This window comes from Nycticebus coucang, chromosome 17 (assembly GCF_027406575.1).
Source record: "Nycticebus coucang isolate mNycCou1 chromosome 17, mNycCou1.pri, whole genome shotgun sequence".
NCBI lineage: Eukaryota > Metazoa > Chordata > Mammalia > Primates > Lorisidae > Nycticebus > Nycticebus coucang.
In genome coordinates, this window is record NC_069796.1 from 49430575 (window position 1) to 49445279 (window position 14705).

General features: G+C 41.0%; 1 protein-coding gene across 2 annotated transcripts in view; it reads left to right on the plus strand.

Moving 5' to 3' along the window:
- Positions 1-12065, plus strand: part of AFAP1L1 (actin filament associated protein 1 like 1) — a 70851-nt gene extending 58786 nt beyond the window's left edge. For both annotated transcript variants that reach the window (XM_053566153.1, XM_053566154.1), the window contains one exon: positions 10952-12065. In XM_053566153.1, coding sequence (XP_053422128.1) covers positions 10952-10975 — 24 coding nt within the window. In that variant the 3' untranslated portion in view covers positions 10976-12065. The remainder of the gene's footprint in view (positions 1-10951) is intronic.
- The last annotated feature ends 2640 nt before the right edge of the window (positions 12066-14705 follow it).

A 14705-nucleotide genomic window follows, 5' to 3' on the forward strand; every position in this document is an offset into this window, starting at 1 on the left:
CAAGTAACAGCTTCACTGCAACTGGGCACGGTGAATCTGGAGAGATAAGACTCCAGGCATCTCTGGCTGGTGGGATCTGCCTATAATCATCCCTTTGAGGATAATCAGCAAGGTACTTCTGGACCCCAAGAGGAGGACAAAAACAGTGGAAAACTGGCAAGTGGTTGCGTGTGTTCAATTGACCTAATCCTGCTGGCAGGCGTAAGTACAAGCAGCAGTGAGACTACAAACCAGAAAGGCCTTACTTGTGAACTGTTTCAGTGTTTTTGGACTTGGCACTCAGTTGAACTGCCTTGGAGAGAGCTTGAGCAGGAGTGCAGAGAACTTTGGGCATTGTCTAGGGCCCCAGACTGAGCCGCTGAGCTGGACAGAGCTAATAGCGTTCAGCTGTGGGCCACAGGGAGCCACTGTGAGAGAACTGCCCCGCAAGCTCCGCCCTCAGGGTCGCAGAGCAAGGATCTGGCAAGAGCCAGTAACCTAGTGACTGAGCAGCCTAAAGGCAGGGACTGAGCTGCCTTACAGCCTTAAACCTCAGGGGCAGAGTGAGACCAGTTTTGGCACACTGGAGCCTCAGGCTGTTGCCCTGGGTAGAGTGCTGTGGCATCACAGCTCATAGTAACCTCAAACTCCTGGGCTTGGCGCCACCCGGACCTCCATAAGGGCTGCGCCACTACCCCCGACCTGTGACTCGCGCCCACCGGGCCTCCGCATGCCCTGACCAGGAACTGCAGGAGCCTTGCAACCCTGCATCCTCCCTCCTATACCCTCTTTACCTCCACACCGGCCCACTTATCTGGCCAGGGACTCTGGTAGCTACGTGCCCTCTGGAGCCCTCCCTGCCTCTGCGCAGAGCCCTTCTCCCGGCCAGAGACTGCTGGAGCCTTGGGCTCTCTGTGCCAAAGTCACTGGGGCCAGGCACTCCCAGAACTGTGCACACCACCTCCCGCCCTGTTGCTGGATCTGGGTGTGTTACACTCCGGAGCTGCTTCCACAACCAGAACTCCCTGGCTGGGGCAGCCCCAGAGGAACTACATAGGGTCACTCCCTACAAAGATCCAGCAACAATAGTGATCCCGCTGGGGTCTAATCTTGGAGAGACACCTCCCCAACTCTGAGGACGGCCAGAGGCAACGGTGAAAAACAATCATGAGGCGAAATCAACAAAAAACTCTGGCAATATGAATAATCAGAGTAGATCAACTCCCCCAAGAATCAGTGGGGCAAACACAGCACAAGATCCCATGCACAAATAGCTGAGATGTCAGAAATCGAATTCAGAATCTGGATAGCAAGTAAGATCGAATTAGAATTCCAAGCAATAACCCAAAAGATATCTCAAGAATTCAATGAATTCAAAGACCAAATGACCAAAGATTTTGACACATTGAGACAAGAAGTTGCAGCACTCAAAGATCTGAGAAACACAGTAGAATACCTCAGTACCAGAATGGAGCAAGCAGAAGAAAGGATTTCTGACATTGAAGACAAAGCTTTTTCAAACGCTACCAATCTTTCAAAGAGGAAGAGAAATGGAGGGCAAAAACAGATCACTCACTCAAAGAGCTCTGGGATAATTCAAAGAAAACGAATATTCATCTTATAGGAATCCCTGAAAGTGACAAAGTGACTTCACAAGGCACAGAGTCTCTTCTCCATGAGATTATGAAGGAGAATTTTCCAGACATGCCAAGAGATTCTGAAATTCAGATAGCAGACAGTTTCAGAACTCCAGCACGACTCAACTCAAATAAGACCTATCCCAGACACATCATAATCAATTTCACTAAAGTTAATATGAAGGAGAAAATTCTGAAAGCAGCCAGATGAAAGAAAACCATCACCTACAAGGGGAAGAATATTAGAATAACTGCAGATCTCTCTGCTGACACCTTTCAACCTAGAAGGGGATGGTCATCAACCTTTAATCTTCTAAAACAAAATAACTTTCAACCCAGGATCCTGTACCCAGCTAAACTGAGTTTCACTTATGACGGAAAAATTAAATACTTCAATGACATTCACATGTTGAAGAAATTTGCATAACTAAACCAGCTCTCCAGGATATTCTCAGACCTATTCTCCATAAAGACCAGTGTAATCCTCCACCACAAAAGTAAACCCACCCAGAAAATTTTGATCAAATTCCAACTTCCACAGTCACAAAAGGATTAAAAATGTCCACCAGGGCGGCACCTGTGGCTCAGTCGGTAAGGTGCCGACCCCATATGCCAAGGGTGGCGGGTTCAAACCCGGCCCCGGCCAAACTGCAACCAAAAAATAGCCGGGTGCTGTGGCGAGCACCTGTAGTCCCAGCTACTCGGGAGGCTGAGGCAAGAGAATCGCTTAAGCCCAGGAGTTGGAGGTTGCTGTGAGCTGTGTGAGGCCACGGCACTCTACCGAGGGCCATAGAGTGAGACTCTGTCTCTACAAAAAAAAAAAAAATGTCCACCAGACTCTCGAAAGGCTTATCAATATTCTCAATTAATGTGAATGGTTTAAATTATCCTCTAAAGAGGCACAGGTTGGCTGACTGGACACAAAAACTCAAGCCAGATATCTGCTGCATACAAGAATCTCATCTTACATTAAAAGACAAATATAGACTCAAGGTGAAGGGATGGACATCTATACTCCAGGCAAATGGAAAGCAGAAAAAAGCAGGCGTTGCAATCCTATTCGCAGACGCAATAGGCTTTAAACCAACCAAAATAATTAATGATAAGGATGGACACTTCCTATTTGTTAAAGGTAATAGTCAATATGATGAGATTTCAATTATTAATATCTATGCACCCAACCAGAATGCACCTCAATTTATAAGAGAAACTCTAACAGACATGAGCAATTTGATTTCCTCCAGTTCCATAGCAGTTGGAGATTTTAACACCCCTTTAGCAGTGCTGGATAGATCCTCCAAAAAGAAGCTAAGCAAAGAAATCTTAGATTTAAACTTAACCATTCAACATCTGGACTTAACAGATATCTACAGAACATTTCATCCCAACAAAACTGAATAGACAGTTTTCTCATCAGCCCACAGAACATACTCCAAAATTGACCACAACCTAGGCCACAAATCTAACCTCAGCAAATTTTAAAAAAATAGAAATTATTCCTTGCATCTTCTCAGACCATCATGTAATAAAAGTTGAACTCAATAACAACAGGAACCTGCATACCCATACAAAAACATGGAAGCTAAACAACCTTATGGTGAAGGATAGACGGGTTTTGGATGAGATTAAGAAGGAAATCACCAAATTTTTGGAACAAAACAACAATCAAGACACGAATTACCAGAACCTCTGGGATACTGCAAAGGCAGTCCTAAGAGGGAAATTTACAGCACTGCAAGCCTTCCTCAAGAAAACAGAAAGAGAGGAAGTTAATAACTTAATCAACTGGAGAAGGAAGAACACTCCAACCCCAAACCCAGCAGAAGAAAAGAAATAACCAAAATCAGAGCAGAATTAAATGAAATTGAAAACAAAAGAATTATACAACAGATCAATAAATCCAAAAGTTGGTTTTTTGAAAAGATCAATAAAATAGATAAACCTTTGGCCAACCTAACCAGGAAAAAAAGAGTAAAATCTCTAATTTCATCAATCAGAAATGGTAATGATTAAATAACAACAGACCCCTCAGAAATTCAAAAAATCCTTAACGAATACTACAAGAAACTCTACTCTAAAAAATATGAAAATCTGAAAGAAATCGACCAATACCTGGAAGTATGCCACTTACCAAGACTTAGCCAGAATGAAGTGGAAATGTTGAACTGGCCTATATCAAGTTCTGAAATAGCATTAACTATACAAAATCTCCCTAAAAAGAAAAGCCCAGGACCAGATGACTTTATGTCAGAATTCTACCAAACCTTTAAAGAAGAACTAGTACCTATATTACTAAACCTCTTCCAAAATATAGAAAAAGAAGGAATATTACCCAACATATTCTACAAACCAAACATTGCCTTGATCCCCAAACCAGGGAAAGACCCAACAAGAAAAGAAAATTATAGACCAATATCACTAATGAATATTGATGCTAAAATACTCAATAAGATCCTAACAAACACATCCAACAACACATCAAAAAAATTATACAGCATGACCAAGTTGGATTTATCCCAGGATCTCAAGGCTGGTTCAATATATCTAAATCTATAAATGTAATTCAGCACATAAACCAACTAAAAAATAAGGACCATATGATTCTCTCAATTGATGCAGAAAAAGCTTTGATAATATCCAGCATCCCTTCATGATCAGAACACTTAAGAAAATTGGTATAGAAGGGACATTTCTTAAACTAATAGAGGCCATCTACAGCAAACCCACAACCAATATCGTATTGAATGGAGTTAAATTGAAATCATTTCCACTTAGATCAGGAACCAGGCCAGGTTGCCCATTGTCTCCATTGCTCTTTAACATTGTCATGGAAGTTTTAGCTATTGCAATTAGGGAAGAAAAAGCGATCAAGGGTATCCACATAGGGTCAGAGGAGGTCAAACTTTCACTCTTGGCAGATGATATAATCGTATATCTGGAAAACACTAGGGATTCTACTACAAAACTTTTAGAAGTGATCAAGGAATACAGCAATGTCTCAGGCTACAAAATCAACACCCATAAATCTGTAGCCTTTATATATACCAACAATAACCAAGCCGAAAAAACAGTCAAGGACTCTATTCCTTTCATAGTAGTGCCAAAGAAGATGAAATATTTGGGAGTATACCTAACAAAGGATGTGAAAGATCTCTACAAAGAGAACTATGAAACTCTAAGAAAAGAAATAGCCGAAGATGTTAACAAATGGAAAAACATACCATGCTCATGGCTGGGAAGAATCAATATTGTTAAAATGTCTATACTACCCAAAGCAATATATAATTTTAATTCAATTCGTATTAAAGCTCCATTGTCATATTTTAAAGATCTTGAAAAAATACTTTGTTTTATATGGAATCAGAAAAAACCTCGAATAGCCAAAACATTACTCAGCAATAAAAACAAAGCAGGAGGAATCACGCTACCAGACCTGAGACTGTACTATAAATCGATAGTGATCAAAACAGCATGGTACTGGCACAAAAACAGAGAAGTAGATGTCTGGAACAGGGTAGAGAACCAAGAGATGAATCCAGCCACTTACGGTTATTTGATCTTTGACAAGCCAATTAAAAACATTCAGTGGGGAAAAGATTCCCTATTTAACAAATGGTGCTGGGTAAACTGGCTGGCAACCTATAGAAGACTGAAACTGGACCCACACCTTTCACCATTAACTAAGATAGACTCTCACTGTATAAAAGATTTAAACTTAAGACATGAAACTATAAAAATACTTGAAGAAAGTGCAGGGAAAACTCTTGAAGGAATCGGCCTGGGTGAATATTTTATGAGGAGGACCCCCCAGGCAATTGAAGCAGTATCAAAAATACACTACTGGGACTTGATCAAACTAAAAAGCTTCTGCGCAGCCAAGAACATAGTGAGTAAAGCAAGCAGACAGCCCACAGAATGGGAGAAAATATTTGCAGGTTATACCTCCGATAAAGGTCTAATAACCAGAATCCACAGAGAACTCAAATGTATTAGCAAGAAAAGAACACGTGATCCCATCTCAGGGTGGGCAAGGGACTTGAAGAGAAACTTCTCTAAAGAAGACAGACACACAATCTACAAACACAGGAAAAAAAGCTCATCATCCTTAATCATCAGAAAAATGCAAATCAAAACTACTTTGAGATATCACCTAACCCCAGTAAGAGTAGCCCACATAACAAAATCCCAAAACCAGAGATGTTGGCGTGGATGTGGAGAAAAGGAAACACTTCTACACTGCTGGTGAGAATGCCCACTAATACGTTCCTTCTGGAAGGATGTTTAGAGAATACTTGGAGACCTAAAAATAGACCTGCCGTTCGAGCCTATAATTCCTTTACTGGGTTTATAACCAGAAGACCAAAAATCACAATATAACAAAGACATGTGTACCAGAATGTTTATTGCAGCCCACTTCATAATTGCTAAGTCATGGAAGAAGCCCAAGTGCCCATCGACCCATGAATGGACTAGCAAATTGTGGTACATGTATACCATGGAATATTATGCAGCCTTAAAGAAAGATGGAGACTTTACCTCTTTCATGTTTATATGGATGGAGCTGGAACATATTCTTCTTAGTAAAGTATCTCAGGAATGGAAGAAAAAGTATCCAATGTACTCAGCCCTACTATGAAGCTAAATTATAGCTTTCACATGAAGGCTATAACCCAACTATAGCACAAGACTATGAGTAAAGGGCTAAGGAAGAGGAAGGGAGGAGGGAGCTTAGGGTGGAGGGAACATAATGGGTGGGGCCATACCTACGGTGCATCTTAGAATGGGTACAGGCGAAACTTAGTAAAGGCAGAATACAAATGTCTACATACAATAACTAAGAAAATGCCATGAAGGCTACGTTGAACAGTTTGATGAGAATATTTCAGATTGTATATGAAACTAGCATATTGTACCCCTTGCACTAACGTACACAGCTATGATTTAACAATAAAAAAACAACAACAAAAACAAAGCCTTCAGTGAAAGTTCCACTGTGGGGGACAGATTTATGGAGAACTACACTGGCTGAAAGTGGGAGATACAGAAAGGAGTACCCAAAAAACCCTTCACATTTCCCCAACCTTCAGATACTTCTACAAGTTTAAGAACTACTAGAAGAGGGAAATTGAGGGTCTTAAAAAAAAATCAAGAAATGTAAAATCTGCATGACTAGAAACAAATGCAGCCCTCCCAGCAACACTGATAAGCCAAGCAAGTTGAAATTTGCATCAGAAAAGATACCGTGGACTATGTTTCTTAGAAGTGAAATAATGAACTATAACACCGTCTTTCTCAAAACTTTCACAGTGACCCATGTAAATATCCATGATGAAAACCCCCAAGACCATAATACACTCTTTCTCAAAACTTTCATAATGACCCACATACGTATTCATGATGAAAACCCCCAAGTTCTTAATGAGCACTTTATAAGCAAACATGTTAATTCTATAGCCAGATGTGAATATTCATACCACATAAAATAAAGATTAGAAACAGCCTGCCATCAATACAGGTTTTGCCACCAGATGAGTTTGTACCAAAACATTTGAGAAATATTTTGCTTTCAGAGCTTTGGGGATTTCAGAATTGCAGATAACAGTGTGGGCCTGTGTTAGTCTATTTTCTGTGGCTTATAACATAATACCTAAAACTGGGTAAGTTATAAAGAAAAAAATTATTTTTTACAGGTATGGAGGCTGAGACGTCTATGGTTGAGAAGTCTAAGTTTGAGGGGCTGCTGGGGACCGTGTAGAGCAGGGGTCCTCAAACTGCGGCCCGCAGGCCACATGAGGCGGTGTGAATTGTATTTGTTCCCGTTTTGTTTTTTTACTACAAAATGAAATATGTACAGTGTGCATAGGAATGTGTTCATAGTTCGTTTTTTTTTTTTAAACTATAGTCTGGCCCTCCAATGGTATAGGGGACAGTGAATTGGCCCCCTGTTTAAAAAGTTTGAGGACGCCTGCTGTAAAGTCTAGAGGCAGTCCAGGCAGGGCATCACATGGCAAAATTGCTAAGTGTGCCAACTCAGGTCTCTTTTCCTCTTCTCATAAAGCCACCAGCCCACTTCCATGACAACCCATTTATATTCATTAACCCATTAATCTATTAATCCAAGAATGAGGGCACAGCCCCCATGAGCCAATCACCTCCCCACCTCTCAATGCTACCACACTGGGGATTAAATTTCAACATGAGTTTTGGAGGAGACAAACACTTAAACCACAGCAAGACCTAAAAAACAAATGCCTGGCACATCAGTGATGCTGGGCAAGCCTTACTGAAGTTCATACCGAGACCTGTCTGGCAGTAGCACAGAATATCGGAAAAACTGGTAGGAAGTGAGCCTGGGAGGATAGTTTGATATAGAAGGACCTGAAGCTAAATTAAAGCATGGAGACCCAGGAGTTTTTAAGGAAAAGTTTTTTTAAAACTTTTGTTTCAAGCTTTATTTGAAAATACAAAATTAATCTCTACTAATTTAAAATAAAAGGGGAAAGTAAAATGGTGGTTGCTAAGGGCTGAAGGCTGGGAGAGTTGGGAAGAAGTTGGTCAAAGGGTACAAACTTTCAGTTTTAAGATGAATTAGTTCTAATTCATCTAATGTACAGCATGGTGCCAACAGTTAACAACACTGTATTGTATACTTGAAATTCGCTTAAGAGAGTAGATCTTCAACGTTCCTATTACAAAAATAAAAACAAATGATAATGAGATGAGATGACAGATGTGTTAACTGACTTGACTGTGGTAATCATAAGTAAATAAAAATAAATGAAAAATAAAATGTTAAATTAGAAAAACAAAAGGGGGAACGTTCCATTTGAAGTAATGGGAAATTCCTATTTCATTCATTCAAGAAACACATAATGGGCACCTGCGTTAACACTGGCCACTTTACTACTTTCAATATTTTCTTCAATATCATGTTTGCAATAACCAAGTAAAGTGGGCATTCTTAACCCCAGTTCCACAGCTGAAGAGACAGAAACTTAACTAGTAGATAAAGCAGTGAACAAGATGGGTAAGCTTCCTGGCTCTCAGGAAGCTTCCAAGCCAGTGAAAGGAAATAGATAATGCATAAATGCCCAGTTAATGTACAAAGATAATTCCAGAAAGTGACGCATCTATTAAAAAAAAAATGTAACAAGAAAGAACTGGGGGCAAGCCTGGCACACTAGATAGAGTGGTAAGAGATGGCCTCTCTAAGAAGGGACCCAAACGGTAGGAAGGAGCAGCATGACAAGATCCAGAGCAGAAGCATTCCAGGAAGAGGAGACAGTAAGTAGAGGTTCTGGAGAGTGCCTAACGGCCAGGTGGAGGCCAGAGTGGCTGAAGCATAGAGAGTGACAGGGAGAGACAGGCAGTGCCTGATCATTTTATGGCCTGAAATTGCGTATCGTAGCAGTATACATTTTAAAAAACACCTGTTTATTAGCTTTATGTTACCACTGCTTGAGGAATGTTTGCCAGTTTTGCTAGGATCACACTAGCACAAAATGCACAACTCTTTATCCTCAGATTGGAACTGACTTTCAGAGCTCAAGAAGAAGAGCCTTTATTATTCCTACACTATAGCTATTCAACAGAGGTTTGTTGAGGACCAACTACATGCCAGTCTCATTCTAGGTTCTTGTTACATAGCAGGGAACCAAAAAAAAGCCCCTGCCCTCATGAAGTTGGGAAGACTTTAAATAAAACATAAATATAAAATATAATACCAGGTGGTGGTAAGTACTTTCAACAAAAATAAAGCAGGGTAAAGGGAAAGAAGTCAACAGGAGCAGAGGTGACTATTTTAAACACAGTGACAACAAAGACCCTTTTGAGGTGATGACACATAAGCAAGGATCTGAATGGAATTTGAGGGAGTGCCCCACATGGGCATCTGAGGGAAGGACGATGCAGACAGAAGGAAGAGCAAATACCGGGTCTGCAAAGTGGGGACAAGCTTAACATGTTTGAAGAACATCAAGATCCACATGATTCTAGCGAAGGGAACAAAGGATAAGCATTAAGAGAGAAGATCAGACAAATAACCAGCTAGGGCCAGATAATCTAGACCAGCAGTCAGCAAACATTTTCTGCAAAGGCCAGATTGTAATTATTTTAGGCTTTGTGGACCACATGGTCTACTCCACAACCATTCAACTCTGCCAGTGTAGCACAAAGGAAGCCATACACCATATGTAAACAAACAATGTCTAGGACTGTGTCTTTTTTTTTTTTTTTTTTTTGGTTTTTGGCCAGGGCTAGGTTTGAACCCGCCACCTCCGGCATATGGGACCGGCGCCCTACTCCTTGAGCCACAGCACCGCCCTAGGACTGTGTCTTGACAATATTTATGGGCACTGAAATTTGAATTTCACATAATTGTAACATGTCATGAAATGTCATTCTTCTTTTTTCCAAACATTTGAAAATGTGAAAGTCATTCTTAACTGATCAGTTATACAAAAACAGACAACAGGCTAGATTTGGCCCACAGGCTGTAGTTTGCCAGTCCTTTAGCTAAAGCAGAGATTTTCAACCAGTGTGCTGCAGTGTACTTGTGTACCATGAGAGCATCTTAGGTGTGCCCAGATAATTTTTAAAGATCATTAATTATTTTCAAAAGTAGTTCAAAGCAAAGTATAATCTTTTCTTTACTCCTTTTTTGATCAACATAATTTATGTGTGCTGTAGAAATTTAACTATAGGTTCAAGTGTACCATGAGATAAAAAAAAAGGTTGAAAAACACTGATCTAAAGCCTTGCAGACCACTGAAGGAAATATGGATTTTATTCTAACATAATGGAAAATGACTGGAAAGTTGTGAGCAAAAACTTTTTGAATATGAATTCCAGTTTTAAAAGACCATTCTGGTGGCTCGGCACTCATAGCTCAGTGGTTAGGGTGCCAGCCACATGTACCAGGACTGTTGGTTGGAACTGACCCGGGCCTGCTAAAGCAACAATAACAACAACAACAACAAAAATAGCCAGGCATTGTGGAAGGTGCCTGTAGTGCCAGCTACATGAGAGGTTGAGGCAACAGAATTGCTTCAGCCCAAGAGTTTGAGGTTGCTGTGAGTTGTGACACCACAGTGCTCTAGCGGGGGCAACATAATGAGACTCTTCTCAAAAAAAAAAAAGGCCATCTGGCTATTATGTTGAGAATGGATAAGGGGACAAGGGAGACTAGCATGGAAAAGTGACTTACTCAAGGCCACAGAGAGGGGAGAAGGACCCTTGGTTAGTGGAAATCATGATGCAACTCGGTATAGTGAAATATTCAAGTCACTCTAGAAAAAATTCAATGAACTGATTGGTCTTGTCTTCCTGTTTTTCAGGAATGGGAAATGAAGAAGACCTAGGAAGAGGATGAGGATTTCATTCCAAAGGAAGTATCAGCTTGTCCACCTAAGGCGGAAATGCTTTTATCACAAGGAGATACCAGGAGAAGACTGGAAGTAGCCCCCACTCTCTGGGGCACCCCAAAAGACAAGCCTTTATTGTCTGCATGATTTCAGGGGATATGGGGAGGGAAGAAGTAGAAAAGAGGGAAATGGAGGGCACCCTTTTGACTTTACAAAGGGTGGATATGAGGGTGAAGGGAGACAGAAGTCTGCACAGTTGTAAAGGTTTTCATAGCAGTCTTAGCCATCCCTTCTGAAGAAGAAATGAAAATGTGTGAATAAGCCATTCCATCCCATTTTCAGCATCCTGTTCTCAGTCCTTAGAGCAAAGGAAGGCAGAGGTAAAGCACTGGTGGTACAGTGTAAAGAGACGAGACTTGATCATCTGATCACCCTGTGCCAAATGGATTCATGTTGGGCATTACTGACCTCTGGGCAAGGCAAATGGGCTGAACAATCAATAACATTATGCCTGCCTGCACAACTGTGAACAAAAGCTGTAGAGAATATGCAAATTCTGCAATCATTCCTCACTTGCTTTAGAACTAGACAGAGTGCAGCTCCTGGAATCTTCTAGATTTGAATGTTTTAAAATTAGCTCTGAGTATGCAAAAGCTAAAGAGAAATCCAGCAGTTAACATATGTTAAGCTCACCGTGATACTCAATAATAGGAGTGTGAACTTCTTATGTCCATGGATGTTGCAGGCATCATAGGATGGCATCATTTCTGGCCATCAAGTCCTTTATCTGTTTTACATGACATTGAGGTAACTAGGAGACATTATATGAAGTCGTCATTTTGCATGCAGAAGCCCATTGATCTGCCTTCCATTTCTAGTATAAACTATTAGGGAAAACCAAGAGTATGGTAACTTATTTCTGGATGCTAAGTCTTTTATAAACAATTGACACTTTTATAGGGCAAGGACCTCAAGTCCTGAGCAGTACCCTTAATGTGCTGCTCACTATTGTCTCAACACTGTAGGTACTTTATGGGCTGTCTTCCACACATTTCCTTCCAATAAAGATAAAACCATGTAACTCTAAGAGCTCAAGGTTTAGTTCAAAGAAGGAAAGGCTGGAAATCCCAGAAAAACTCTGGACACATTGCTAGAGGCTTTACATACTTTAGCTTCACTCAAATTTTACACCAACCTCTGAGGGAGTTGGGACCTGATCAGTAGTAGAGCATCGGACTTGTTATGAACCTAGATCCAGATAGGGCTGGATTTGAGTCCTGCCTCTGCTGCTGACCAGCTGAGTGATCTTGGGTCACTAGACCTCTCTGACTCTTGGCTTTCTTTATCTGTAAAAACAGTGTTAACAACTGTTACTTTCCTTCCAAAACTCCTGGGAGGATTTAATGAGATAATATATAGAAAGCATCATGCACATTATCCAAAAAAATGGGAAATGCTTAGTCAATAGTGGCTCTTATTATTAGCTAGCAAAGAAATATCTGACTCAAAAGCTTGTGTTCTTTCCACTAAGGAAGAAATGACTTTTACATGGTAATTACAGCTACCAAAAGCAAAAAGCAACCAATCCATAACTATAGTTTTCATCCAAATTCCACTTAAGTGTCTTCAGGGCACAGGAGCACACATACTCTGGAGTGTCAATGTTATTTTTAAAATGTGGATCCTGGGGCTCGGCGCCTGTGGCTCAAGCAGCTAAGGCACCAGCCACATACACCTGAGCTGGCAGGTTTGAATCCAGCCCAGGCCCACCAATGATGGCTGCAGCCAAAAAATAGCTGGGTGTTGGGGCAGGCACCTGTGATCCCAGCTACTTGGGAGGTGGAGGCAAGAGAATCGATTGAGCCCAGGAGTTGGAGGTTGCTGTGAGCTGTGATGCCACGGCACTGTACCCAGGGTGACAGCTTGAAGCTCTGTCTCAAAAAAAAAAAGTGGATCCTGGAATGGCACCCAACACTCCAGCTGTATCCTCAACGTCTGTTATACTTATTCTTATGCAGTTATTTGGAGGTTAAGTGTCTTTTCCCACCAAAAAAATCTTAAACTTTTAAAGAGGGAGCCTAGGTAATTAATATTTATCAAGCATCACCATCTGTCAAGGCACCGTATTAGCCAGGGCTAACTTCAGGCTTAGAAGGATCCTGTATTTGCTTTAATGCTCTACTGTCACCATCTTAATAGTTTTTAAATGAGGAGTTCTGCATTTTCCTTTTGCCCTTTAAATTATGCAGCCAATTCTGGTTGGTACTAACTAATCACTTTTCCAGGCCCCTGTAATCTTCATTAAAACTCTGTGAGCTAGGTTACATTATCCCAGTTTTCAGTTTCAGAAATGGAAGTGGTGCAGAGAGGTCAGGTAACCTGCCCAAGCTCATAGTTAGGAAGTGGTGGAACCAGCACTTGAATATAAGTCTGACTGTAGAGCCCTTAATTCTGAAGCTCTATTTTATCCATGCATCCTCCTACCCTTGCATTATAGCATTCAGAAGCACATTAGCACTTAATAAATAGATGGATGTTGCAGGATGGGCAGCTAGGAGAAATGTAAGCAAAATGCTTAAGGTATGGATACCAGTTCTTGTTCTTGTGTAAATGCCTTGTTTGTTTGTATTCTTTCGAAGTATAGACCATAGGTCCAAGGTAGACTTGAAGCGCCATCCATTCCAACACTGCTAAATGTTTGGCCTATCAGAATTCTAGTATTACTGGATCATCAGTGGGGGACCTTGCTTACAGTCACCAACCTTTCTGAGCCTCAATTTTCTCATATGTAAAAGGAGATCATAATACCTCCCTAAACCATTCATATGTCATTCATAAAGCCAAAAGAAAACATAAGGCATTGCTTACAACACATTTGAGCTGGGCCTCAGAGGGGATATAAAGATGCAAAATATTCCAGCTCTGTCCTTATGGAATTCATAGACAAGCAGAAAAGAAAATCCCACCAAAATACCTACAAGCAAGCCATGTCAAGGTAAGATTCAGAGTGCTCAAGAATACTTGTTACTTAAAAAAAAGGTTGTTTTTGTTCTTGGATCCAGTAACTAACCTGGCAATTCCAAATGCCCTGGACCACAATCATCAGTCCATTCTCACATCCTGCTAGGTTTCCATCCTAAATCTCTATAACTCATACACATCTTCCTATCTTCACTGACACTATCCAACTTCATTCAATAATTACTATGGAGTACCTACTATACTAAATGTCAGAAATCAGCTGTGAACAAGGCAGAAGTATCATGAAGCTCACACTCTAGTTGGGAAAACAAAAAGGAAGCAAAACAAAATACTAAGAAACAAAAAGGGCACTGGACACGGCCTATCAAGGTGACCCCAGGACAGAGCACAGCCTTCTCTTGCCTGGGTTGTTGCAACATACTGTCTTCCCTACCTCTTTTCTTATACCTTGTGATCTCCTCCATACCGAAAAGTGACTCTTTAAACACGTAAAAGCTAGCTGACTCACACCTGTAATCCCTGTATTTTAGGAGGCTGAGGCAGGACTGATGAGCAAGATGAGTCTGAGCAACAAAGCAAGACCCCTTCTCTACAAAAAAAAAAAAAAAAGAAAGAAAAAAATTAGCCGGATGTGCTGTCATGCACCTGTAACCCCAACCACTTGGGAGGCTGAGATAGGAGGATCACTTGAGCCCAGGAGTTTAAGGCTGCAGTGAGCTATAATTATGTCTCTGAACTCTAGCCC